The sequence below is a fragment of the Microcaecilia unicolor genome, chromosome 3 (assembly GCF_901765095.1).
Source record: "Microcaecilia unicolor chromosome 3, aMicUni1.1, whole genome shotgun sequence".
NCBI classification, from domain to species: domain Eukaryota; kingdom Metazoa; phylum Chordata; class Amphibia; order Gymnophiona; family Siphonopidae; genus Microcaecilia; species Microcaecilia unicolor.
Window position 1 is genome coordinate 531,813,721 of NC_044033.1, and position 25,356 is coordinate 531,839,076.

The 25,356-nt window shown below is 45.8% G+C and overlaps 1 protein-coding gene across 1 annotated transcript in view; it reads right to left on the reverse strand.

Moving 5' to 3' along the window:
* FYN (FYN proto-oncogene, Src family tyrosine kinase) overlaps positions 1 to 25,356 on the reverse strand; it is a 217,789-nt gene that overhangs the window by 73,269 nt on the left and 119,164 nt on the right. The window contains exons 3-4 of the mRNA XM_030199220.1: positions 3,943 to 4,200; positions 1,524 to 1,620 (exon numbers count right to left, since the gene is read on the reverse strand). Coding sequence (XP_030055080.1) covers positions 1,524 to 1,620; positions 3,943 to 4,189 — 344 coding nt within the window. The 5' untranslated portion in view covers positions 4,190 to 4,200. The remainder of the gene's footprint in view (positions 1 to 1,523; positions 1,621 to 3,942; positions 4,201 to 25,356) is intronic.

A 25,356-nucleotide genomic window follows, 5' to 3' on the forward strand; every position in this document is an offset into this window, starting at 1 on the left:
CCATTACAGAAGTATCTCTCCTTGTCTGTCCCTTCTTCTCCACCCCAGATTCAGCAGCACTTCACCCTTTCCATCCCTTCCACCTCCCCCCCCCCGGGTCCAGCAGCACCTCTCCCTTTCCATCTCTTTCACCTCCCTCCCTGGATCCATTAGCACATCTCTCTTTCTAAGCCTTCCACCTTTCCCAACCCCAGGACCAGCAGTACCTCTCTCTGTTTGTTCCATCCACCCCGGGGTCCAGCAGCACATCTCCCTGTCTGTTCCTTCCTCCCCCAGATCCAGTGATTGTCTACTCTATCCCCTTTCATTTCCTCTCCCCGTGGTCTGTTTTCCTAACAAGCTCAATAGCAATACTGGCAGCGATTAAAACAGGGGGCTTCGGGGGCCTTCCTTCTGACGTGCTTTGCCTGTGCGGAAACTGGAAGTGGCATTAGAGGGCATGTCAGAGGGAAGGCCCCAAAACCGCCTATTTTAATTACTGATGGTATTGCTTAGCTGTGGGGTAAGTGAGGGGTAAACCCTGGGATAAGCAGAGAGGATCCTTAGGTGTATGTGTGTGTGTGTGTGTATGTGGGGGGGGGGGGGGGGGGGTGAGGGGTAAAGCCTGGGATAAACACAGAGCATCCTTACTGTGGGGGGAGTGAATGAGGGGTAAAGTCTGGGATAAGAACACTACTACTAATCATTTCTATAGCGCTACTAGATGTACGCAGCGCTGTACACTTGAACATGAAGAGACAGTCCCTGCTCAACAGAACTTACAATCTAATTAGGACACACAAACAGGACAAACAATTGATAAGGGAATATTAAAGTGAGGATGATAAAATAAGGGTTCTGAACAAGTGAACAAGGGTTAGGAGTTAAAAGCAGCATCAAAAAGGTGGGCTTTTAGCTTAGATTTGAAGACGGTCAGAGATGGAGCTTGATGTACTGGCTCAGGAAGTCTATTCCAGGCATATGGTGTAGCAAGATAAAAGGAATGGAGTCTGGAGTTAGCAGTGGAGGAGAAGGGTGCAGATAAGAGAGATTTACCCAGTGAACGGAGTTCCCGGGGAGGAATGTAGGGAGAGATGAGAGTGGAGAGGTACTGAGGAGCTGCAGAGTGAATGCACTTATAGGTCAACAAGAGGAGTTTGAACTGTATGCGGAAATGGATAGGAAGCCGGTGAAGTGACTTGAGGAGAGGGCTAGCATGAGCATAACGACACTGGCGGAATATTAGTCGTGCAGCAGAATTTTGAACAGATTGAAGAGGAGAGATATGGCTAAATGGAAGACCTGTGAGAAGCAAGTTGCAGTAGTCTAAGCGAGAGGTGATGAGTGTGGATGAGGGTTCTGGTAGTGTGCTCAGAAGATCTTTAGTTGTGTAGAACTAACAAAAAAGTCACAGGTCATCTGAGGTCTCTAGTATTGTAACAGGAAACAATTTGGGCAGACTGAATGATTTATTAATGCAGGATTTGCTGTTATTAAGTTTCTGGTTATCATCTGAAGTGTAGAGTGTTTGCGCTGGAACTTACGAGCTGTTAAGTATCTGAAATTTCTCTCCTTTCTGGAAGGTGAGGTCATCCTCCGTTCTGGCTTCATAGTCGTAGAGTGCAACAAACAGGGTGACACCTGTGGAAAAAGAGAGACAGGTCAGTCCCAGCAGAGACAAGTCCGCAGACACTGCTAGTGATCATTGCAACGTGATAATGTTATGCTCTCCTCTCTCCCAACACTGACTGTCTCTTCCCCTGAATTCCTGTCCCTCTTCCTATCTTTTAATCTAACTTTGCCCCTCTGGCTGTCTCTTACACTGACTGTCTCTTCCTCCGACTCCCTATCCCTGTGTTTCTCCTTTACTCTGACTTTGCCCCTCTGGCTGTCTCTTACACTGACTGTCTCTTCCTCCGACTCCCTATCCCTGTGTTTCTTGTTTACTCTGACTTTGCCCCTCTGGCTGTCTCTTACACTGACTGTCTCTTCCCCTGACTCCCTGATCTTTACTCTGACTTTGCCTCTCTGGCTGTTTCCTACATTGACTGTCTCTTTCCCTGTCCTTTAGCCTGCTTTTACCCTCTGGCTGTCTCCTACACTGCCTCTGGTTTCTCTCAGCAGGTCTTTCTTAGACTCTTGCTTTGATTGACAGTTCCTTGGCAGTCTCTATTCGTGACTCTCTATCTGTTCACTTTATTGGGTCTTTCTTACAGGGGGATGCACTAAAGTCGTCGTTAGAGCCTTTCCCTACTGAATTCCATAGCCCGCGCAGCCCCAACGAGAGGTACATACCTCTTGTTAGCTTTCCCGGCGTTTTCCAGCGTTAGGGCAAGCGGAAAAGCTTAGTGCATCTCATTTCAATAGGGTTTCTACACAATTTGCTCATCTGCATTCCGTTTGCGTTAGTTGCTACCATCGTCGGAAAAAAGTATTTAGTGCATGCCAGGGTTTACTACTGGCTCGTTAATGGCTTGTTATTGGCTCGTAAAGTTTAGTGCACCTGGCCCTTGGTCGTTTATTTAGCCTTTATGGCTGCTTTAAGGATTTCCTGGTAACTTTCTTTAACTTTTTGTCTGTCATACATTAAGGGGTAGATTGAAGAAAGAACGGCAAGATGTAAGCGAGGGATGAGGCGTTAAGTGTGAATTCTCTAACGGCAGAATTGCTGTTGTACAATTATTAACGTAAAGTCCGCAGTTTCGCCTCTAACTTTAGCGCAAGCCCTTACGCCTTGTCAAACACTGGTTTAAGTGCTTGCGCCGAACTGCTGGCGGTTAGACATTTAACTCTTCTTATGCTACAACCTGCGCACCTAACTCCTTGACATGCCCCGACCCACCCACGCCCTCCCCCTGCGATGGGATCGATGCGCCCAACTTCTAGACTACAGGCAGGTGTGTCTGCAAATGTTAATCAGTTGCAACTCATTGTCTCTTTTTTGGTTTTGACCAAAACTGAATCTGTCATAACGTGTACTTTTCTGTGGATATTTTACTGTTAGAATTGTTTATTGCTTATGTCCAGGTTTATTCTCGCTCTTCACCACCTTGCGCAAATTTGTTCAAAAGGCCATAAAATATAGAAATAAAGATATACATTACTGCAGGAGAGGAACTGGGGGTATGATTAGGGCCTGGAAGTTAACTGAGAAAATGAGCAAAGCATCAAGTTTGCCCGGGATGCATGTTGAAGGGTCATAAGCACATAAGCACTGCCACGCTGGGAAAAGACCAAAGGTCCATCAAGCCCAGCACTCCATCTCCGACCAATCCAGGCCCCAAGAACCTGGCAAAAACCCAAAATTTAATAACGATCAATGGACTTCTCCTTCAGGAATCTGTCCAGACCCCCTTTAAACTCAGCAAGGCCAGCTGCCGTCACTACCTTCTCCGGCAATGAGTTCCAGAGTCTAACCATGCGCTGAGTAAAGAAAAACTTTCTCCAATTTGTTTTAAACCTACCACATTCTAATTTCATCTTGTGTCCCCTGGTTCTATTATTGTTAGAAAGCGTAAACAAACGCTTCACATCTGTCCGCTCTATCCCGCTCATTATTTTGTAAACCTCGGCTTTCTTTTCCCCATCAGGGCTATAAAACCATGAGCACAGGAGCCCACGCAGGGACACAATCGAGGGGCCCTGTGCAGACCCCCACCCAGGACATAAGATTTCAAACGAAGAGTAAGGGTGGCGGTGTGGTGGAAGGAGTACGATTACCAAGAGGAGTTGGCAGAGAGTTGGAGAAGGAGAGGAAAGAGGAGCTTTAACTTTTGCTCAGCCGCCAGTTGCAAAGCTCACTCAAGTTAAGTGCAGGGTCCTGTGCAGCTGCCCCTGTTGCCCCTGAGCCCAGACCAGGGATCCAAAACCTTGGCGCAGAGAGTGAGACCTGGAATACGTGTTTTCCAGAACTTCCTCTGCGGAATCAACCTGTCACTACATTAGAAAGGAAGGCTGTCTTACCGGTTCCTCCTCTGGTGCGTAGTGTCCCAGTGTGAGTGGATGAGTCCACCCCACCAAAGACAGTGAGTGCTTGGCCTGTGGATCCCTGGAAATTGTTGTAGTTCGGTATTGCCGTCGCACTGAAGCTGGGGTAGTGCTGGGGACTGGGGTCCGTCCCGTAGCGGAAAGCAGCGCTTTGGCTCAGGCTTCCGTCCCTCTCGTCTGTCAGTTTGGCTGCTTCTTTATCCTTGCATTGCACACAGCCCATTGTTCACAGTCCTAGGAGAAACCGAAGGAGAGATGCAAAGAATTAGACAGTGACCTGATGGATGACGGCAGGTAGAGACCAGCTGGCCCCATCCAGCCTGCTCAGTTCTTCCAGTCCAGGCCGCTAAGGATCTATTCCAGCTGCTCGCTACAGAGGCCGGGTCGCTTGCTCATTTTGTCTTCCCACCCCATGGAGGTCAGCATACAAGTTCCCATCCTTAATGCAACACCCAGAACCTCTCTCCCATGTCTTGCCAGAGACCTTTGCAACAGCTATAATAAGTACTGAGGCAGCTGCTCAAAACTCTGAACAGGGGATTTTGCACCAAGGAATGGAAACAATGTAACTGACTTCATATTAGGGGACAATTTAGGGTCCAAAGATCAGTGTAGTGTGGGATTCATTACTAAACTCAACCTGAATAGACTCACCATTACTATCCTTTCCCCTCCCCCCCCCCCCCCCATCAGACAGAGGTATCCTGCAGCATCAGCCACATTTGTACTGGATCCAGGGCGGTGGCGTAGCTACGTGGGGCCACGGGGGCCTGGGACCCCATAGATTTGGCCTTAGACCTCCCTGACAATGACCCTTTCGACCCCCCCTCCCGCCGCCAACCCTCCCCTGCCGTCACCGTCGGCTACCTTTGCTGGTGAGGGACCCCAACCCCCGCCAGCCGAGGTCCTCTTCTTCCGGAGCAAGGCTTCGTTCTGTTTCTGTGAGTCTGACGTCCTGCACGTTGTACGTGAAGGACGTCAGCCTCACAGAAACAGAACAAAGTCTTGCAGATCAGCCAGCGAGGTCCTCTTCTTCCGGCGCAAGGCTTCGTTCTGGTTCTGTGAGTCTGACGTCCTGCACATTGTACGTGCAGGACGTCAGACTCACAGAAACAGAACAAAGCCTTGCGCCGGAAGAAGAGGACCTCGGCTGGCGGGGGTTGGGGTCCCCCACCAGCAAAGGTAGCCAACGGCGGCGGCAGGGGAGGGTTGGTGGTGGGAGGGGGGTCGAGAGGGTCATCGGCAGGGGGGGGTCAAAGTTGTTGTTGGTGGCAACGGCAGGGGTGGGTCAAAAATGGCAGGGAGGGTTGACAGCACCAGGGGGGGCTAAAATGTGCCCCCTCATCTCGGGCTGTAGACCCCCCTCCCACCAAAATCTGGCTACGCCCCTGATCCAGCGTTTAGAGAATATTGACCCATAAGAAAACTATTGCAGACATTAATGTTGTTAGGTCACAGGGTCTGCCTGTTTATCCCTTTTTGTGACCCGCACTGAACCCTTAGGGTTGTTGCGGTCAATAAGAACCCCATGTAAGGTCATGTAATGTAAAGTTAATTCTAAAAAGGGGAAACTGATAAAATGGGGACATTAGAAAAAACTAAAAGATGAACACCTTGTGCGAGGTAAACCTAGTGGTCAGAGCTGTGGGCAGAGAAAGAGAGAGGCCGCAGTTCACATCCCACTGACGCTCCCTGAGATCCTGGGCAGGTCACTTCATTCCCTTAACCTTACGTAACTTACCTTGAAAAGCTATGCGCAAAATCCAAAACAAATAAATATTTAACACAAAAAAATATATGCAACAGCACCCTGGAACAGAGACTAGAAAAGGTCAGTCAAAGAGAATATTAAAGCCAAAAGGCCATCCAAAAGATGGACAGTGAAGAACAGAAGATGTAAAGCAGCCCAACAGGGAATCTTGAAAAACGACTCAGAATAAAACCTTCCCTTACTAAACTAGAAACAGGAAGACTATGAGGGAATCAGATAAACCATTAGATGACAGATGAAAAAGGGGACCCAGGGAGAATAAGACCATGACATAAAAACAAAAAAACCCCCAAACACTACCGAGCTGATATTCAGCCACCGTGGTCAGCATATCTTTTAAGCACAGCGCCACATTAACCGGATATTCAATACAGAAGCCCGAATATTTATCTCCCAGATCTGGATTGTAGCCAGCGCTGAACATCTGGATAGACTAGCACCTCTGTCCACACAGATGATCAAAAGCCCCGCGCTGTTCCAAACAGCGCTCTAAAATAGCACTGGAACAGCGCGGGGCGATATTAGACCTATGATCAGAGATAATGCATGCAAATTTAAGCAGCGCAATTATCTCTGATTATGGGGTAGAAGTGCGGGAGAATTGTGCCTGAGCATGCGCTCAGCACAATCCTCCCGCACTTGTTTGACAGGTCTGGGCTGGAGAGAAGGACGCCCATCTTTAAATCAGAAGATGGACGTCCTCAACTGCCCTGTTGCAGGGACGGCCAAATTTCAAGGGGGTGTCACAGGTATTGCGACAGGGCAGTTGAGGACGTCCAAAATTTGGACGTTTCTACAATGGGCAGTTAAGGTCATCCAAAATTGGATGTTTCTATGAGAAAGATGTCTTAACTGTCCATTGCCGAACCATCCAAAATTTGGACGTCCTCAACTGCCCTCACTGGCAGGTTTGCTGTAGGGGAGAATGGGGACCTGCCAGCATGCAAATGCATGCTGGACAGGGCTCACCATTCTTCCCCAATGATCTGCAAACCCTAACGCCAGCTTGGAGCTGGCGTAGGGTTTGTCGCGGCCAGCGACCCAATCTTTGGCGTGCTGGATGCTGATCATTGGGGATGAATGCGTTAAGCACTGATTAGCATGCATTTGCATGCTACTTGCGCTAAGAGCCCTCGAGTGCGTTGTTTCACGCGCTCGAGGGCTCTGATCACAAGGCGGTAGCAAATGCCGGCGCTAGTATGGCGCTAACAGCCTCTAGCGCAGGTGTTTGCTTTTGATCATCTGCCTGTGAGCCCACTACCTGGATTGAACATCACTGCTGCAACTTTGCTCGGCCCCAGGACGACCCAAATAGTTGCCAGGGCGGTGTGTAATGATTTTCAGAGGCATCTGGCCCATAGACATACGAATTTACTTAGTAACTGATGTGCTTTGAAAATGAGCCTGGTTGTGTTTACATGGCGTCAGTGCGTTAACCCAGTGATTGCCTGAAGGAATTCAGGAGGAGGTGTTGCTCTGAGAGTCAGTGGGTCTCCCTGGAGCTGGTCCTCAGAAATACAGGTACAGCCTAGGAAGTACAGCCCAGGTTTTTCATTTTGTGTTTTTCTCCTGTTGTTTACTGGAACTTCCATTTTTTTCACATCTTTTTCTTTGATTTTCATTATGGGAATGATATTATTGGTAGTGTGATGTGCCTTCTTTTGAAAGATTTAGGATACACAAAAACCTAAACTTTCAGGTAAACTGTTTTGGACAGAAAATGACATGACTTTTCCCCACGGTATTTCTACGAAATGCACATCCCTAGTGTTAGTCCGGTAGGCATTTGTGTAAACTTGTGTGACTGAAAGTCAATAAACTAGAACAGAAAGTGCGTCTGACAAAGTTTTGGGAGTTACACTTGCTTCATGAGGTCGGAGCCAATTGGCCCTTTTGTTACACGCAAACCTTAGACTAGGGATCCTTAAAAGATTTAAAAAAAAAAAAAAAACTCTCTGAGAAAGGAATGCTACTAATCCCAAACTCTTACATCTAAGCATTTAACTATCAAATATAATCTTAACCCGACTACTGTGCTGCATTTCTTTGAAAGCAAATTTTGAATAAGACATCAACCCATGATTGTCATGGGTCCTGCTTTTTTTTTTTTTTCTTTTAATTAGGTGGCTGACACCTTCAATTGGTTTGGGAATGCATGCCACATGGGGTTCCTTCAGTAGGAAGCCAGGAAGCAATGTCAGTAGATGGCACAGCTTCCTTCCTCTTTACCCTGATCACTGTCTCCCTTGCACATCTACTTGCTTGTCTGGTGAAGGGTCTGCGTTAACTGGTAAAAGAGTGGGAAAACATTTGGGTAAAGAATAAACCAATAAAATGTTTGGTCCTTCAGATGGAACTGGTGTGCGGTTTTTTTTTTTTTAATTCAAAGCTTATTTACGAAGTTCTCTTAACTCAAGCTTCATGTTGGTTCAGTTATTAAAGATGATACAGGATACTATCAAGTCCTAGGGGCTCAGAGAGAAGAAGGCTAGTGAGTTTCTAATGCTGTTTGATATTATTTGTGGGTGGGGAAGGTTCAGAACAAGCCAGTGGAGTGCTGGACCCAATCTAAAAGGGAAATAAGGGAGATTGTAAGCTCTTTGAGCAGGGACTGTCTTTCTTCTATGTTTGTGCAGCGCTGCGTACGCCTTGTAGCGCTATAGAAATGCTAAATAGTAGTAGTAGTAGTAGTAGATCTACTGAAAATCAATGGATGACCCCAATCGGCAACTGTGAGTCTGACGTACGTGCAGGACATCAGACTCACAGAAACAGAAGCCTGCGTGGCCGCGTTGCTGATCTGCAAAGGCAGGCTTCTACATGGAATGTTCTAGTGGAATAGCAACATTAACATTCCATGTAGAATCTCAAATAGTAGCAACATTCCATCTAGAATCTCAAATAGGGAAAGGGAAATGGGACTTGACATACTGCCTTTCTGAGGTTTTTGCAACTACATTCAAAGCGGTTTACATATATTCAGGTACTTATTTTGTACCAGGGGCAATGGAGGGTTAAGTGACTTGCCCAGAGTCACAAGGAGCTTCAGTGGGAATCAAACTCAGTTCCCCAGGATCAGAGTCCGCTGCACTAACCACTAGGCTACTCCTCCACTCGTTCCACCAATAAGAGCCAACCTCATCAGTGAGGTCACAATGGCTTGATTGCCTGATACTTGGCTCACTTCTGATATTGTGATGTCATAAGGGAAAGGGACATTGGACTTGATATACCGCCTTTCTGAGGTTTTTGCAACTACATTCAAAGCAGTTTACATATATTCAGGTACTTATTTTGTACCAGGGGCAATGGAGGGTTAAGTGACTTGCCCAGAGTCACAAGGAGCTGCAGGATATCCAGGTGTCCCTATTGAGCTTAGGTGGTTAGGGGCTTTGGGCTCTCTTCTCACATGTAGGCCTGGGCCTGGGAGGCAAAGAGTCAGTCAGGGATTTGAATTCTGCACTGGGTTTTATACTCCTGGGCAGTCCCCTCCAAAATCAACCCCCTCCCCTCATATAATATAGGGGTGCCCTATTACTTTCTAGAAGCTGGAAGTGCTGTAAAGGTCGAGGTGTACTGCTGTATCTCTTCCCCAGCGACTACTGATGTCACGGTGAAACGTAAACTGTTTGGTGGGGGATTTAAGTGACTCCACTCGCACCCCATAGCAGGACATTTGAGTCTTTATATATGCACATAACACACGTGTACACGTTGCCTGTAAGTAGCTACCTGAACTTTACATTCTACAGGGAGGGTCCAAGAAAACAACAAGGCAATTGATCTGCAAACTCCAAGATGGAAAGACAAAAAAAGCAGATCAGTAGAAAAATGTTATTAAATGACAACCAAATATTCAAATCAGCCCGACACTGGCCGTGTTTCGCCCAACAGGGCTGCGTCAGGGGCTACACAATGTTCCTTTAAAGTCGAGGTTAATATTTGTACTGATGTAAAAAAATGTACGGAAGTCTGAAATCATAAGTCTTCAAAAATGTGGTAAAAAAACAGCAAAACCAAATAATCGTAAAAGGTAGTGACGTAAATACCGTCTTACACCCTCGCAACTCTGAAATTCTTTTGTTTGTTTGTTACATTTGTACCCTGCACTTTCCCACTCATAGCAGGTTCAATGCGGCTTACATATTGTATACAGGTACTTATTTGTACCTGAGGCAACGGAGGGTTAAGTGACTTGCCCAGAGTCACAAGGAGCTGCCTGTGCCTGAAGTGGGAATCAAACTCAGTTCCCCAGGACCAAAGTCCACCACTCTAACCACTAGGCCACTCCTCCACTGTTGCTACTATTTGAGATTCTACATGGAATGTTGTTATTCCACTAGCAACATTCCATGTAGAAGTCGGCCCTTGCAGATCACCAATGTGGCCGCGCAGGCTTCTACATGGAATGTTGCTAGTGGAATAGCCCAAACAAAAAAAACAGCACCACGGGCCTTTAAAAATGGAACACAGTTCTTTAATGAATGAGCCTTGACAAAAAGACCAGACACGGGCCGTGTTTCGGTGACTAGCACCTGCGTCAGGGGTCACAGTGATGACGTGGAAAACTTGGGGAATAACTCGAATATATTCCTCTACAATATATTATTCCTTACCCCACGTCTCATATAGTGAAAGCTACAAAGCACCTTCACTTTCTGTGACCCCTGACGCAGGTGCTAGTCACCGAAACACGGCCCGTGTCTGGTCTTTTTGTCAAGGCTCATTCATTAAAGAACTGTGTTCCATTTTTAAAGGCCCGTGGTGCTGTTTTTTTTGTTTGGGCTATTCCACTAGCAACATTCCATGTAGAATCTCCAATAGTAGCAACATTCCATGTAGAATCTCCAATAGTATCTATTTTATTTTTGTTAGATTTGTACCCTGCGCTTTCCCACTCATGGCAGGCTCAATGCGGCTTACATGGGGCAATGGAGGGTTAAGTGACTTGCCCAGAGTCACAAGGAGCTGCCTGTGCCTGAAGTGGGAATCCAACTCAGTTCCTCAGTTCCCCAGGACCAAAGTCCACCACCCTAACCACTAGGCCACTCCTCCACTAGGCCACTCCTGCACTGTTGCTACTATTTGAGATTCTACATGGAATGTTGCTATTCCACTAGCAACATTCCATGTAGAAGTCGGCCCTTACAGATCACCAATGTGGCCGCCGCGCAGGCTTCTGCTTCTGTGAGTCTGATGTCCTGCACGTACGTGCAGGACGTCAGACTCACAGAAGCAGAAGCCTACGCAGCCTTCTACATGGAATGTTGCTAGTGGAATAGCAACATTCCATGTAGAATCTCCAATAGTAGCAACATTCCATGTAGAATCTCCAATAGTATCTATTTTATTTTTGTTACATTTGTACCCTGCGCTTTCCCACTCAGGCTCAATGCGGCTTACGTGGGGCAATGGAGGGTTAAGTGACTTGCCCAGAGTCACAAGGAGCTGCCTGTGCCTGAAGTGGGAATCAAACTCAGTTCCTCAGTTCCCCAGGACCAAAGTCCACCACCCTAACCACTAGGCCACTCCTCCACTCCCCCATTTTTTACATCAATACAAATATTAACCTCGACTTTAAAGGAACATTGTGTAGCCCCTGACGCAGCCCTGTTGGGCGAAACATGGCCAGTGTCGGGCTGATTTGAATATTTGGTTGTCATTTAATAACATTTTTCTACTGATCTGCTTTTTTGTCTTTCCACTTTACATTCTACAGGTCAGACATTGTTAGGAGAGGACTCCACTTAGTAATGACAAATTGTAGGTCCGTCTCTTGTAAAGGCCCGTCTGTCTGGAATTTGCTTCCTTTGGAATTAAGATTGGTAGAGGCAGCTTATTTCCAAAAAACATTGTAAGGCATCGTTTAATTGAGCTCTAACTGATCTAGGATTTGTATTTCTTTGGACTATTTCTGTATAAAATCTGTTATGATCAGGTCCTGATTTCTGGGAACTGCTCAGCAGAGAGCTGTAGTGACTCTCACAATGTCTGGAGCAAGGGATTCTGTAACTGACAGCCTTTGGAGGGAAACTGTGTTGGTATAAATGCAAAACCCAGTGGGAGAGGCCTTGTCTTTGGCTCCTGCTCCTGGGCCACTGTACCACTGTTGCAAAGGGAGAGGCTTGGCTCTAACTCCCTAACAGAAATACACATTCTGCGAAGGAAGAGCATCTCTGGCCGTCACAGCCGTTGCCCCTGGAGAGAGTAGGAGACCAGTGCATCTAACAGAGCCCACACAGCTGCTACATATGCACCAGCTCCACATCGTGCCCGCTGGGAAGTAAGGGGAGAAAAAGTCAGAAGGTCAAGCGTGAATAATCCAGAGGAGAGTCCCAGGAGGAAAACCATTAGGACGGGATCTGTGTTCCCATCAGGACTTTGTATTTAAAGGGATTTACAGAGCAACTGTTCTCTAGAAGAGTCGTCCAGAGAGCAAAGCTGCGAAGGACATTCACCAAGAACCGCTACGAAAGCAGAAACCTACTGAAGACCAAACGTGATTGAACTACTCAGTGTATATAGGTAATGGTGACTTGTTGCTGGCTGACATGCAAGGTTTCGTTCTGTTTCTGTGAGTCTGATGTCCTGCACATCAGACTCACATAAACAGAATGAAGCCTTGCGCCGGAAGAAGAGGAGCTCGGCTGGTGGGGGTTGGGGTCCCCTACCAGCAAAGGTAGCCGACGGCGGTGGCGGGGGAGGGTTGACGGCGGGAGGGGGGTCAAGAGAGTCGGCGGCGGGGGGGGGGGGGGGGCAAAGTTGTTGTTGTTGGTGGTGGTGGCAGCGGGGGGTGAGGGGGGGAAATGGCAGGAGGGGGGTCAGCGGTGCCGGGGTTAAAATGTACCCCCTCACCTCAGGCTCTGGACCCCTCTCCTGCCGAAGTCTGGCTACGCCCCTGTATTAAACAAATCTTTAAGAGGACCCACCAGAACCTCTCTGAGCTCCCTCAATATCCTGGGGTGGATCCCATCCGGTCCCACTGCTTTGTCCACCTTTAGATTTTCAAGTTGTTCATACACACTCTCTTCCGTAAACGGTGCTATATCCATTCCATTCTCAGGTGTACTTTTGCCAGTCCCTTGTGGTCCTTCTCCAGGATTTTCTTCTGTGAAAACAGAACAAAAGTATCTAGCAAATTTGCTTTTTCTTCATCATTATCTACATAGCAGTTTGCAGCATCTTCCAGTCTCACAATTCCCTTTTTAATCGTTCTCCTTTCACTAATATACCTGAAGAAAGTTTTGTCACCCCTCCTTACATTTCTAGCCATTTGGTCTTCTGCTTGTGCTTTCGCCAGACGTATCTCTCTCTCTTGACTTCTTTCAGTTTCATCTGGTATTCCTCTCCGTGTTCCTCTTCTTGAGTTGTTCTGTATTTCAGGAACGCCAACTCTTTAGCCTTTATTTCTCAACCACTTGCTTGTGGATCACCTTGCATGTGTCCACATTAAATTTCACCTGCCATTTGAATGCCCAGTCTTCCAATTTCCTAAGGTCTTCCTGCAATTTTTCACAGTCCGCACATGTATTATTCCAGTACAGACTCTAGGTGTCACTGTGAATCTCCACAAAGCAGGACACAGGTCTCTCTATAGAACATTTCTTTTAAGCACCTAAATTAAAATGAATTTTCAGCTGACTTAGCCCAATTTAGGAGCTGAGGTTTCCTTGTTTTTAGCTTTCACAATGGAGAAGGGTAGTTAGTGGGGTTCCTCAGGGGTCTGTGCTAGGACCGCTGCTTTTTAATATATTTATAAATGATTTAGAGATGGGAGTAACTAGCGAGGTAATTAAATTTGCTGATGACACAAAGTTATTCAAAGTCGTTAAATCACGACAGAGGTACTTACGAGACTGGGAGACTGGGCGGCTAAATGGCAGATGACGTTTAATGTGAGCAAGTGCAAGGTGATGCATGTGGGAAAAAAGAACCCGAATTATAGCTACGTCATGTAAGGTTCCACGTTAGGAGTTACGGACCAAGAAAGGGATCTGGGTGTCGTCGTCGATAATACACTGAAACCTTCTGCTCAGTGTGCTGCTGCGGCTAGGAAAGCGAATAGAATGTTGGGTATTATTAGGAAAGGGATGGAAAACAGGTGTGAGGATGTTATAATGCCGTTGTATCGCTCCATGGTGCGACTGCACCTTGAGTATTGTGTTCAATTCTGGTCACCGCATCTCAAGAAAGAATTGGAAAAGGTGCAGCGAAGGGCGACTAAAATGATAGCGGGGATGGGACGACTTCCCTATAAAGAAAGACAAAGGAGGCTAGGGCTATTCAGCTTGAAGAAGAAACGGCTGAGGGGAGACATGATAGAGGTATATAAAATAATGAGTGGAGTGGAACAGGTGGATGTGAAGCGTCTGTTTTTCCAAAAATACTAGGACGAGGGGGCATGCGATGAAACTACAGTGTAGTAAATTTAAAACAAATCGGAGAAAAAGTTTCTTCACCCAACGCGTAATTAAACTCTGGAATTTGTTGCTGGAGAACGTGGTGAAGGCAGTTAGCTTGGCAGAGTTTAAAAAGGGGTTAGACGGTTTCCTAAAGAACAAGTCCATAAACCCCTACTAAATGGACCTGGGAAAAATCCACAATTCCAGGAATAACATGTATAGAATGTTCGTACGTTTGGGAAGCTGCCAGGTGCCCTTGGCCTGGATTGGCCGCTGTCGTGGACAGGATGCTGGTCTTTTCCCAGTGTGGCATTACTTATGTACTTTCCTTTGAGTTCTGATATGTAAGGGGATGTAATGTTTCTCTTTTAATTTATGGTCTAGGGGGTAGCTTTTTGCCATGTCCAAAGTGTATATTGTTGTGTTACATGTTTGTTCTCTAACCCACTTTGGTCATAATTTGGGGAAAGCAGAATAGAAGGTTTATGGCATAAATAAAGTAAATACATGATTGCTAACCCCCCCCCCCCCCCAATCTGTGAATTTAGGGTTCTTTAATTGGGACTAGACTAAAGGCATGACTTGCGCTGTTTTAGTGCATAAGTACATAAGTATTGCCATACTGGGAAAGACCAAAGTTCCATCGAGCCCAGCATCCTGTTTCCAAAAGTGGCCAATCCAGGTCACAAATACCCGGCAAGATCCCAAAAATGTACAAAACATTTTATAAGGCTTATCCCAGAAATAGTGGATTTTCCCCAAGTCCATTTAATAACGGTCTATGGACTTTTCCTTTAGGAAGCCGTCCAAACCTTTTTTAAACTCTGCTAAGCTAAACGCCTTTACCACATTCTCTGGCAACGAATTCCAGAGTTTAATTACACGTTGAGTGAAGAAAACGTTTCTCCAATTCGTTTTAAATTTACTACATTGTAGCTTCATCGCATGCCCCCTAGTCCTAGTATTTTTGGAAAGCGTGAACAGACGCTTCACATCTACCCGTTCAATTCCACTCATTATTTTATAGAACTCTATCATATCTCCCCTCAGCCGCCTTTTCTCCAAGCTGAAGAGCCCTAGCCGCAACCAGTGCAGACTCTGGCCAGTGAATGACAGACATCCCTCACCTAATGGATAGAGGAGCAAGCTGAGAACCATGAGAGCCAGGGCTCAAATCCGCTTCCAGTGATCATGGGCCAATCACTTAACAGTCCTTTCATTGCCTGAGCCAGGGGGTCTTTTACAAAGGCACGATAGCGGTTTTAGTACACACTAAACGCTAGAGACGCCTATAGAAATATATGGGCGTCTCTAACATTTAGCGTGTGCTTATTTTTAATGCACGCATCAACCTTTTCCTATATGAGCACGCAATTCTGGAACGCACTGCCACGGAACCTATGAACTGACCAACTTCCGCAAACAACTGAAGACCCATCTCTTCGACAAGATATACCACAAAGACCAAAACTTGTGAAATCCCCACACATATCTAGCAATGTTAAGAATGCCTTATGTCATGTTATTATCTTGTTTTCCATTACCATGCTACCCAAATTACTTCTGTAACACTAAATGTCAATTCTCCTCTCATTTCCACTATCCACGATTTATTGTAAGCCACACTGAACCTGCAAAAAGGTGGGATAATGTGGGATACAAATGCAATAAATAAATAATGTGCACTAAAAACCCCTTAATGTTGTAAACCCTCCAGGGACAGAAGAATACCTAATTTATCCGAATGTTAATGGTCCTGGAACTACAATTGAAAATAAAAGGTGCGAGTTAAATCACGGAGAGGGTGGTGGATGTGTGGAATGCCCTCCCGCGGGAGGTGGTGGAGATGAAAACGGTAATGGAATTCAAACCTGCGTGGGATAAACACAAAGGAATCCTGTTTAGAAGGAATGGTTCCGCGGAATCTTAGCGGAGATTGGGTTGTGACGCCGGTAATTGGGAAGCAAAATGGGAGCTGGGTAGACTTCTACGGTCTATGCCCTGATCGTGACTGAATAGATAGGGATGGGCTGGAGTGTAAATTTTAAGGGGCTTTGATGTTTTTTCCCCACTCATGGCAGGCTCAATGCAGCAGCCAATGGAGGGTTAAGTGACTTGCCCAGAGTCACAAGGAGCTGCCTGTGCTGGGAATCAAACTCAGTTCCTCAGGAACAAAGTCCACCACCCTAACCACTAGGCCACTCCTCCACTCTAGAGCTTAGTATAAGAACAGTGCTGGGTAGACTTCTACGGTCTGTGCTCTGAGAGCGGCAGGGACAAATCAAACTAAGCTATACATATAAAGTATCACATACCATGTGAATGAGTTTATCTCGTTGGGCAGACTGGATGGACCGTACAGGTCTTTATCTGCCGTCATTTACTATGCTACTATATTTTTACTCCACTGTCTGTAGCACTGGGGAAGACAATCTGCTCTAGTTTCGGGATAGCAGACAATATTCATTATCAGTAGTTCATAACATATTGAATGTGAAAAAAAATCTCTCTGTAGCACTAATTACTGTGGAACAACTGAGTCTCCCAGTAACACCCAGGAGCAGCTGCTCAGGATCGCCTTACTCAGAGCTGCACCGCTCTTCCATTACAAAGACAACTGCAGAGGAGAGAAAGCAGAGGATGTTCAGGCTGTGGTTTCACTGCACCTAATTACCTGATGATCTGCGCACAGGGGACGGTCTAAAAATGGGATTTATTTTAGTGCCAAACTGAGCATATGTGAGCTGCAAGACCCACGCAGACAGCCTGAACTTGTTTTTACAAAGCAGCTGTTATCGCTGAGGAGACAGTACAAGACATTCCAACTCACAGTCAGATGACAGTCTCTGGCACGTTCCCCGGGCTTTATTATTATCAGCTGTTCCAAAGAATAGCAGGGGGACAGCCCGTGCTCCGCTTCGTTTTAAGATTAGTTATTCTACACAGCACAGTAGGTTTACAATTGATTTAGACTTTCTATACGGGGTGGTGTGCAAACCAATATTAAGAAACAGAAAAGAAGTACAATTGTATGAAGGGCAGGAATAGGGTTCAGGTGTCATCTAGGCCATTACATACAGATTAAAAGCTCAACCCAATAGCAGTAAAACTCAAGGCGGAGGGCTCGGAGCTGCTCATAACATGGCACCATGCACCCGAGCACTCACGCCCCGGCTGAGAGGGAGGGTGAGCTGCAATAGCCAGGGAGCCCTGGCAGCCGGAAGACAGCTTGCCCCCGGAAGGGCTACTGGGAAGGAGGGGCCAGAGACGTGGGCGTTAAAACCCACAGGGGTAACTGGGCACGTCCTCTTCTTTCCCGAGGGCACAGGTGAAAGCAGCCTACCGTACCACCCACCCCTCGCTTTATTTATTCTGTAGGCGGTAGAACTAGAGGACATGAAATGAGATTGAAGGGGGGCAGACTCAAGAAAAATGTCAGGAAGTATTTTTTCACGGAGAGAGTGGTGGATGCTTGGAATGCCCTCCCGCGGGAGGTGGTGGAAATGAAAACGGTAACGGAATTCAAGCACGCGTGGGATAAACATAAAGGAATCCTGTTCAGAAGGAATGGATCCTAAGGAGCTTAGCCGAGATTGGGTGGCAGAGCCGGTGGCGGGAGGCAGGGCTGGTGGTTGGGAGGCGGGGCTAGTGCTGGGCAGACTTATACGGTCTGTGCCCTGAAAATGGTAGATACAAATCCGGTTGAGATGGATCAGCTTTGATGGTGGGTCGAACTGACTGATTCCGAGCAATGAATAACGGCTCCTGAGGACGCCGATTGAGCGAAACACAAGATTGGTGCGCCAATTGAGCGAAACATATTATTTGTGTCGAGCTGAAAATGAGTTGAGCTGAATTGAAGAAAAGTTGAAGCCATATGATATGTAAAAAGGACTTTCAGTTGTAATCATTGGATGTGAAGAGTCCCGAGGATTTGGCCATTGGACTTAAGACTGAAAAGTCAGTTCCGTGGCAGAATTCATTGTCCTGCAGATGGACAGCTTTGGTTGATTAAACGCTGCTGATAAAATAAGGGCTGTTATATTGCAACATCTTCCCAAGGATGACATGACTGACTGACGTTCTCTGGCTTTGTTCCTTTGGCCTTGGTGATTTATATATATTTTTATGGGTAACGAATATATGAATGATGGATGAATGTATTTTTATGTTTTTAAGAAAGTCTGATGTGTATTTGTAGAATAAGAAGTTGAATTAGTAGTGTGTTTATATTGTTTGATTATTAATAAAGATGATATGTTGATTATATAAAATATTTACATTTTCCTGATCTTTAATTATTTAAAATTTGGGGGGAAATTTTGTTTTGAGATCCTTATTTATTTGGTTTGTTGAAATACAAATCAAGGTCAGGTATACATATAAAGTAGCACATATGAGTTTATCTTGTTGGGCAGACTGGATGGACCGTAAGGTCTTTATCTGTCGTCATTTATTATGTTACTATGTTACTCTTTGGGGTTCTACATGGAATGTTGCTACTAATTGGGATTCCGGAATCTTGTAACTCTTTAGGATTCCAGAATCTTCAGAACTTTTAGTACAAGAACAGTGCTGGGCAGACTTCTACGGTCTGTGCCCTGAGAATGACAAGGACAAATCAAACTCAGGTATAAAGTATCACATACCATGTAAAATGAGTTTATCTTGTTGGGCAGACTGGATGGACCGTACAGGTCTTTCTCTGCCGTCATCTACTATGTTTACTACTAAGTATGTATGTTAATTTATGCATGTTGCAGCTTGGAGGGAGGGAATACCTGAACCTGAATGATCGGAAGAGCGCTAATTCATCAAGTTGCAGTTTGGAGCAGATGGGTTCACTGCGTGGTGGGAGCGACCTGGCTACAGCCTATAGCGCATTTGTCAGTCTTGCCTATGGTGGAGGACTGGGTGCTTTAATGGTAGCTTTTAAGAGCTTACAGTTTGTTTCGGGGATCCTGTTTTTGATTGTAGTGTAATAAAGCTGTGGCCAAGTTGCTCCACTTAATTACAAAGTGAATTGTACCGTCATTTATTAATTTGGGTTCAGAGTTCCAAGGTATAAGTATTGCCACACTGGGATAGACCGAAGGTCCATCGAGCCCAGCACCCTGTTTCCAATAGTGGCCAATGCAAGATCCCAAAACAGTACAATACATTTTACGCTGCTTATCCCAGAAATAAGCAGTGGATTTTCCCCGAGGTGCTGGGACAGGGTGTCAGGGTTGCCTATGTTAGAGTCAACCATAAAGCACAATTATCTGCACATGAACAATCTGGTCTGCAAACAAATCCATCTCCCCACCGCCACACCGTCTGCTGGGTTCTTATCCCCCCCTTTAACATCCACCCCACGGAGATACACTCATTCTCACCCCCCCTTCCCCCGGGTTTGGGGACAGTCACTGGATTATCAGTCACAGTGTGGCAGAGCAGCTGCTCAGTCAGACACTGGACTGGACTTAGCTGATGGTGGGGGGTATTTGGGACTTAGGGGAACAGAGGAAATTACCACTGAGGGCGGTTAAGCCTTTCTGCACTAGTCTGGCTGCTATTGAAGGTTCTCATTAAACACAGTAACAGAGTAAATGACGGCAGATAAAGACCTGCACGGTCCATCCAGTCTGCCCGAGTCACATTTATTATCAAATCATTATTGAACTAACAATTCAACAGAATTATTACAATATTTTATGACGTCTTCCCCTCCCCCGCTGAGATATGCAGGACCTGTACTCATAGCACACAATATTAATAGGCTATATAAAATACGCATAAATTATTCTGATCCATCCTTGCCATTTTCACGGCTCAGACCATATAAAAAAAATCTGCCACCTTTAAATCTAGACTGAAAGCCCACCTCTTTAACATTGCTTTTGACTCGTAACCACTTGTAACCACTCGCCTCCACCTACCCTCCTCTCTTCCTTCCCGTTCACATTAATTGACTTGATTTGCTTACTTTAATTTTGTCTATTAGATTGTAAGCTCTTTGAGCAGGGACTGTCTTTCTTCTATGTTTGTGCAGCGCTGCGTACGCCTTGTAGCGCTATAGAAATGCTAAATAGTAGTAGTAGTAGCACTGGCCCTACTTCCCAACTTCTGGACTTGTCGTCAAAACCCTCCCCAGTCCATCCTACTGTGTCTTGCCATATACATTGTAAGTAGTATACCATGCCATACTTTGTATTGTTACTTGAATATTTTTACTGCTGTAATTTGCCTATTGCACGTTTAATTTATTCTTACTGTACACCGCCTCACGGATTGGTTGTTGTGTACTTGACACCTATGAGGACTTTTTCTCCTTTTCTGTTGGCTTGAGAGGAGGTGTATACCATTCTGCTACAGTCAGTGCATTTTTTCTAGCAAAAAAAGGTGCGGGAACTCAAATGCTAGGCCAGCCTTCAGGACCCCACCCCACAACAGCCAGGCCCCCTGCAACCAGTCACAGAATCTATGACGAGACAGAATCGGTGTGTAGAGCCTGAGCTCTGTCATTAAAACCTGGGGACCATAGGCCAATTTTAGCAGACAATGGAAAAGGTGCCAGTACTCAGTACCCCCGAGTACCCCCCTCAAAAAAAAAGCCCTGGCTACGGTATTCCCCTTCTTGAAGGATCCAGTGGTTCTGCCTGTTCTTACGTACCTAGAGCGGTGAGATTTTGTTGGTGGACTGTATGCTGGATTTGAGTTGAATTTTGTTGCCTCTTGAGCAAGAGACAGTGTGTATTTGAAGTTGCTGGGGTCTCCTTTAGGCCTATTTAATTTATTCCAATGTGAAGCCTCCCTTGAGTTTGGAGTGTGAAAAAGACTATGAAAGACAGGAGATACGGTCACCCCGGGCCTGCTATCAAATTATGGAGCAGAGCAGCGTCTTGATGCTCGAATCCGAAGGGAAAAGGAGAGAGAAGCCCCACTCAGGAGCTGGACTACTGAACAAGATATTGTGGGGACAGATTCCCTTGTTATGAGAGTAACTGTGAACTCTGGTCTCATGGCCGCAGATAAAGACCTGCATGGTCCATCCAGTCTCACCGACAAGGTGGCCAGATTCACGCTCGCCACGCTGTGCAGGTTATATTCATTCATGCTTAAATGAATATGCGTGAGACAAAGTTACATACACTGGGTCTGTAGTGTATGCAAACATAGTAACATAGTAGATGACGGCAGAAAAAGACCTGCACTGTCCATCCAGTCTGCCCAACAAGATAAACTCATATGTGCTACTTTTTGTGTATACCCTACTTTGATTTGTACCTATGCTCTTCAGGGCACAGACCGTATAAGTCTGCCCAGCACTATCCCCGCCTTCCAACCACCAGCCCCGTCTCCCACCACCGGCTCTGGCACAGACCGTATAAGTCTGCCCCTCACTATCCCCGGCGCCCAACCTCCAGCCCCACCTCCCACTACCGGCTCTGCTATCCAATCTCGGTTAAGCTCCTGAGGATCCATTCCTTCTGAACAGGATTCCTTTATGTTTATCCCAAGCGTGCTTGAATTCTGTTACCGTTTTTATCTCCACCACCTCCCGCGGGAGGGCATTCCAAGCATCCACCACTCTCTCCGTGAAGAAATACTTCCTGACATTTTTCTTGAGTCTGCCCCCCTTCAATCTCATTTCATGTCCTCTCGTTCTATATGTCCACATATCTCATGTGTATTTCCTGAACACCAGGGATGGGTAGGTAGTGGCCTGACGTTGCTAGATCATTCAATTTAGGAAAACACGTCATTCCATATACATGCCAGAGAATGTGGTAAAGGCGGTTGGCTTAGCAGGGTTTAAAAAAGGTCTGGACGGCAAGTCCCATAGACCATTATAAAAATTGACTTGGGGAAAATCCACTGCTTATTTCTGGGATAAGCAGCATAAAATGTATTGAACTTTTTCGGGATCTTGCCAGGTATTTGTGACCTGGATTGGCCACTGTTGGAAACAGGATACTGGGCTTGATGGACCTTTGGTCTGTCCCAGTGTGGCAATACTTATGTACTTATATGGCAGGCCCATTGTCCATCCCCAAGAGAACACACCCTTCCCAAGGGGGGGGGGGGGGGGAGGTAGGAGTTTTCTATGGAAGTGTCAGTCTTTGCATGATCTTTAGGGTTCTATGAATGCCAGGAAACATCTTTCATGAATACTGCAATAAACATCCTTGTACAATCCAGGGCAGTTGCTGTTAAGTCAGCTATTAACTTATCAAGGCTCAGGACCCTCCAGATCTTTCTCTGGTGGTCAGCAAAGCACAACACATAGAGGTGATGACTCATTGCTTCCTCCTGTCTCCTGTTCTTTAATCTGCTAAATTTTTCTTCTCATCAGCAGAAGTCTGTTACAGTGGCAGAATGATCGGTCACAACCCTGAGGGGATCATTCTGGTTCCAGTTAGGGCATCGGCCATTCTGGAGCTTGCGGAAGAAAGCCACCGTGTTACTGTGATTTTCTTAAGAATCAGTGGTGAAGACCGTCTTAAAGAGACAGCAAAACGATGCTGCTGAACTGTTTGTCATCAACATGCACAGTAGTTGAAGAGTTCCTGTAAAATCCTTGGAGAAAGAATTCTCTCTTGTTTAGAACAGAAATGCATCACAGTAAAGGAGGACTGTAAACGTTTTTTTTTTTTAAATCTGTTTATTGGCATGGCATTTGACATGCAAGAATACAAAAAACCACAAACTTATTACAGAACTTGAGCAGACACATTTCTGTTATGGAAGAACTGCCAAACTTACATTTTAAATTTTACTCCCCCCCCCCCCCCCCGTATCCCCTTTACTCCCAAACCGCCCCTCCCCCCTCCCTCAACAATTCAAGATGCTACTTTTTGCGGTGGGGGTGAGTGTATTCCAGAATGGCGACCAAATTTTACAAAACTGGTCTCCCCTGGAGGAAAGTCATCGATCTCCCCCTTTTCTAATGAACAACATTGCATCATCGCCCAACGCCAGTGTAGGGTGCAGGGGGCCTCCCGATTGAGCCATCTCTGCAGGATGTGGACTGTAAACGTTTTAACGGCTGTATAGGTGAGTTTCGGAAGCTTCAATCAACAAGAGACAAATTGTACAAAAACCGTCTATAAAAAGAATGTTGTAAAAGCCCAGAAAAACTGTTTGGTTTATGGTGTATGTCATTAGGATATTCTGATTTCCAGGATAGCTCCTGTGCCCTATCAACTGCCATATTTTATTTTACTTTTTTTTTTGTTACATTTGTACCCTGCACTTTCCCACTCATGGCAGGCTCAATGCGGCTTACATGGGGCAATGGAGAGTTAAGTGACTTGCCCAGAGTCACAAGGAGCTGCCTGTGCCTGAAGTGGGAATCAAACTCAGTTCCTCAGTTCCCCAGGACCAAAGTCCACCACCCTAACCACTAGGCCACTCCTCCACTGTTGCTACTATTTGAGATTCTACATGGAATGTTGCTATTCCACTAGAAGTCGGCCCTTGCAGATCTCACCAATGTGGCCGTGCAGGCTTCTGCTTCTGTGAGTCTGACGTCCTGCGCGTACGTGCAGGACGTCAGACTCACAGAAACAGAAGCCTGCACAGCCTTCTACATGAATTGTTGCTAGTGGAATAGCAACATTCCATGTAGAATCTCCAATAGTAGCAACAGAATCTCCAATAGTAGCAACATTCCATGTAGAATCTCAAATAGTAGCAACAGAACCTCAAATAGTAGCAACATGGAAGTAGCAACATTCCATGTGGAATCTCCAATAGTAGCAACATTCCATGTAGAATCTCCAATAGTAGCAACAGAATCTCCAATAGTAGCAACATTCCATGTAGAATCTCCAATAGTAGCAACAGAACCTCAAATAGTAGCAACATGGAAGTAGCAACATTCCATGTAGAATCTCCAATAGTATCTATTTTTTTTTTGTTACATTTGTACCCTGCGCTTTCCCACTCATGGCAGGCTCAATGCAGCTTATATGGGGCAATGGAGGGTTAAGTGACTTGCCCAGAGTCACAAGGAGCTGCCTGTGCCTGAAGTGGGAATTGAACTCAGTTCCTCAGGACCAAAGTCCACCACCCTAACCACTAGGCCACTCCTCCACTCCTCTATTTCTTTTACAGTAAAGTGAAGTTTCTGGGCTTCTCCAGGGGGATCCTTTCTATTACATCTTTAGCCTTTCACAGGCCCTTGACTGCTCCTACCCCAGAAGAGTGAAGGAGAAGGAAGACTGTTACTGTAATAAAGGACACAGGGCTTCTGAAGGGCAATTTCGGCTGCTGTCAATGGATCATGGCGATTCTCAGGGCCTGGGTTCAGGAGGGAAACAGAGGCCTGCTAAGGACGTTCCCCACGCAGTGGATGCGCTTGAGAGGAAGAATGTCTGCATTGTTTTGTAAAGCTGGAATGGGATTCACATGAGGTAAGAGTTTGCAGTTTCCTGTTAGCGGCTGGAACAGAGAAATCTGTGAGAACTGAATGGCTTTCGTTTGTCTTTTACTATCTTGTTCAAAGAGACAAAGTATGAATGAAATGTTTTCTGTGAATGTATTAACTGTATTCTTTGTTCCAAGTTAAAAAATAAAAAAGAACTCCATTACCAAATTCTAACCTTCTGGAGTAGCCTAGTGGTTAGTGCAGTGGACTTTAATCCTGGGGAACTGAGTTCGATTCCCATTGCAGCTCCTTTAACCCTCCATTGCCCCTGGTACAAAATAAGTACCTGAATATATGTAAACCGCTTTGAATGTAGTTGCAAAAACCTCAGAAAGGCGGTGTATCAAGTTCCATTTCCCTTTCCCCCTTTCCCTTATGACATCACAATATCAGAAGTGAGCCAAGTATCGGGCAATCAAGCCATTGTGACATCACTGATGAGGTTGGCTCTTATTGGTGGAATGAGTGGAGGAGTAGCCTAGTGGACTTTGATCCTGGGGAACTGGGTTCGATTCCCACTGCAGCTCCTTGTGACTCTGGGTGAGTCACTTAACCCTCCATTGCCCCTGGTACAAAATAAGTACCTGAATATATGTAAATCGCTTTGAATGTAGTTGCAAAAACCTCAGAAAGGCAGTATGTCAAGTCCCAGTTCCCTTTCCCTATTTGAGATTCTACATAGAACATTGCTACTATTGAGATTCTGTTGCTACTATTTGAGATTCTACACGGAATGTTAATGTTGCTATTTCACTAGCAACATTCCATGTAGAAACCTGCCCTTGCAGATCAGCAATGTGGCC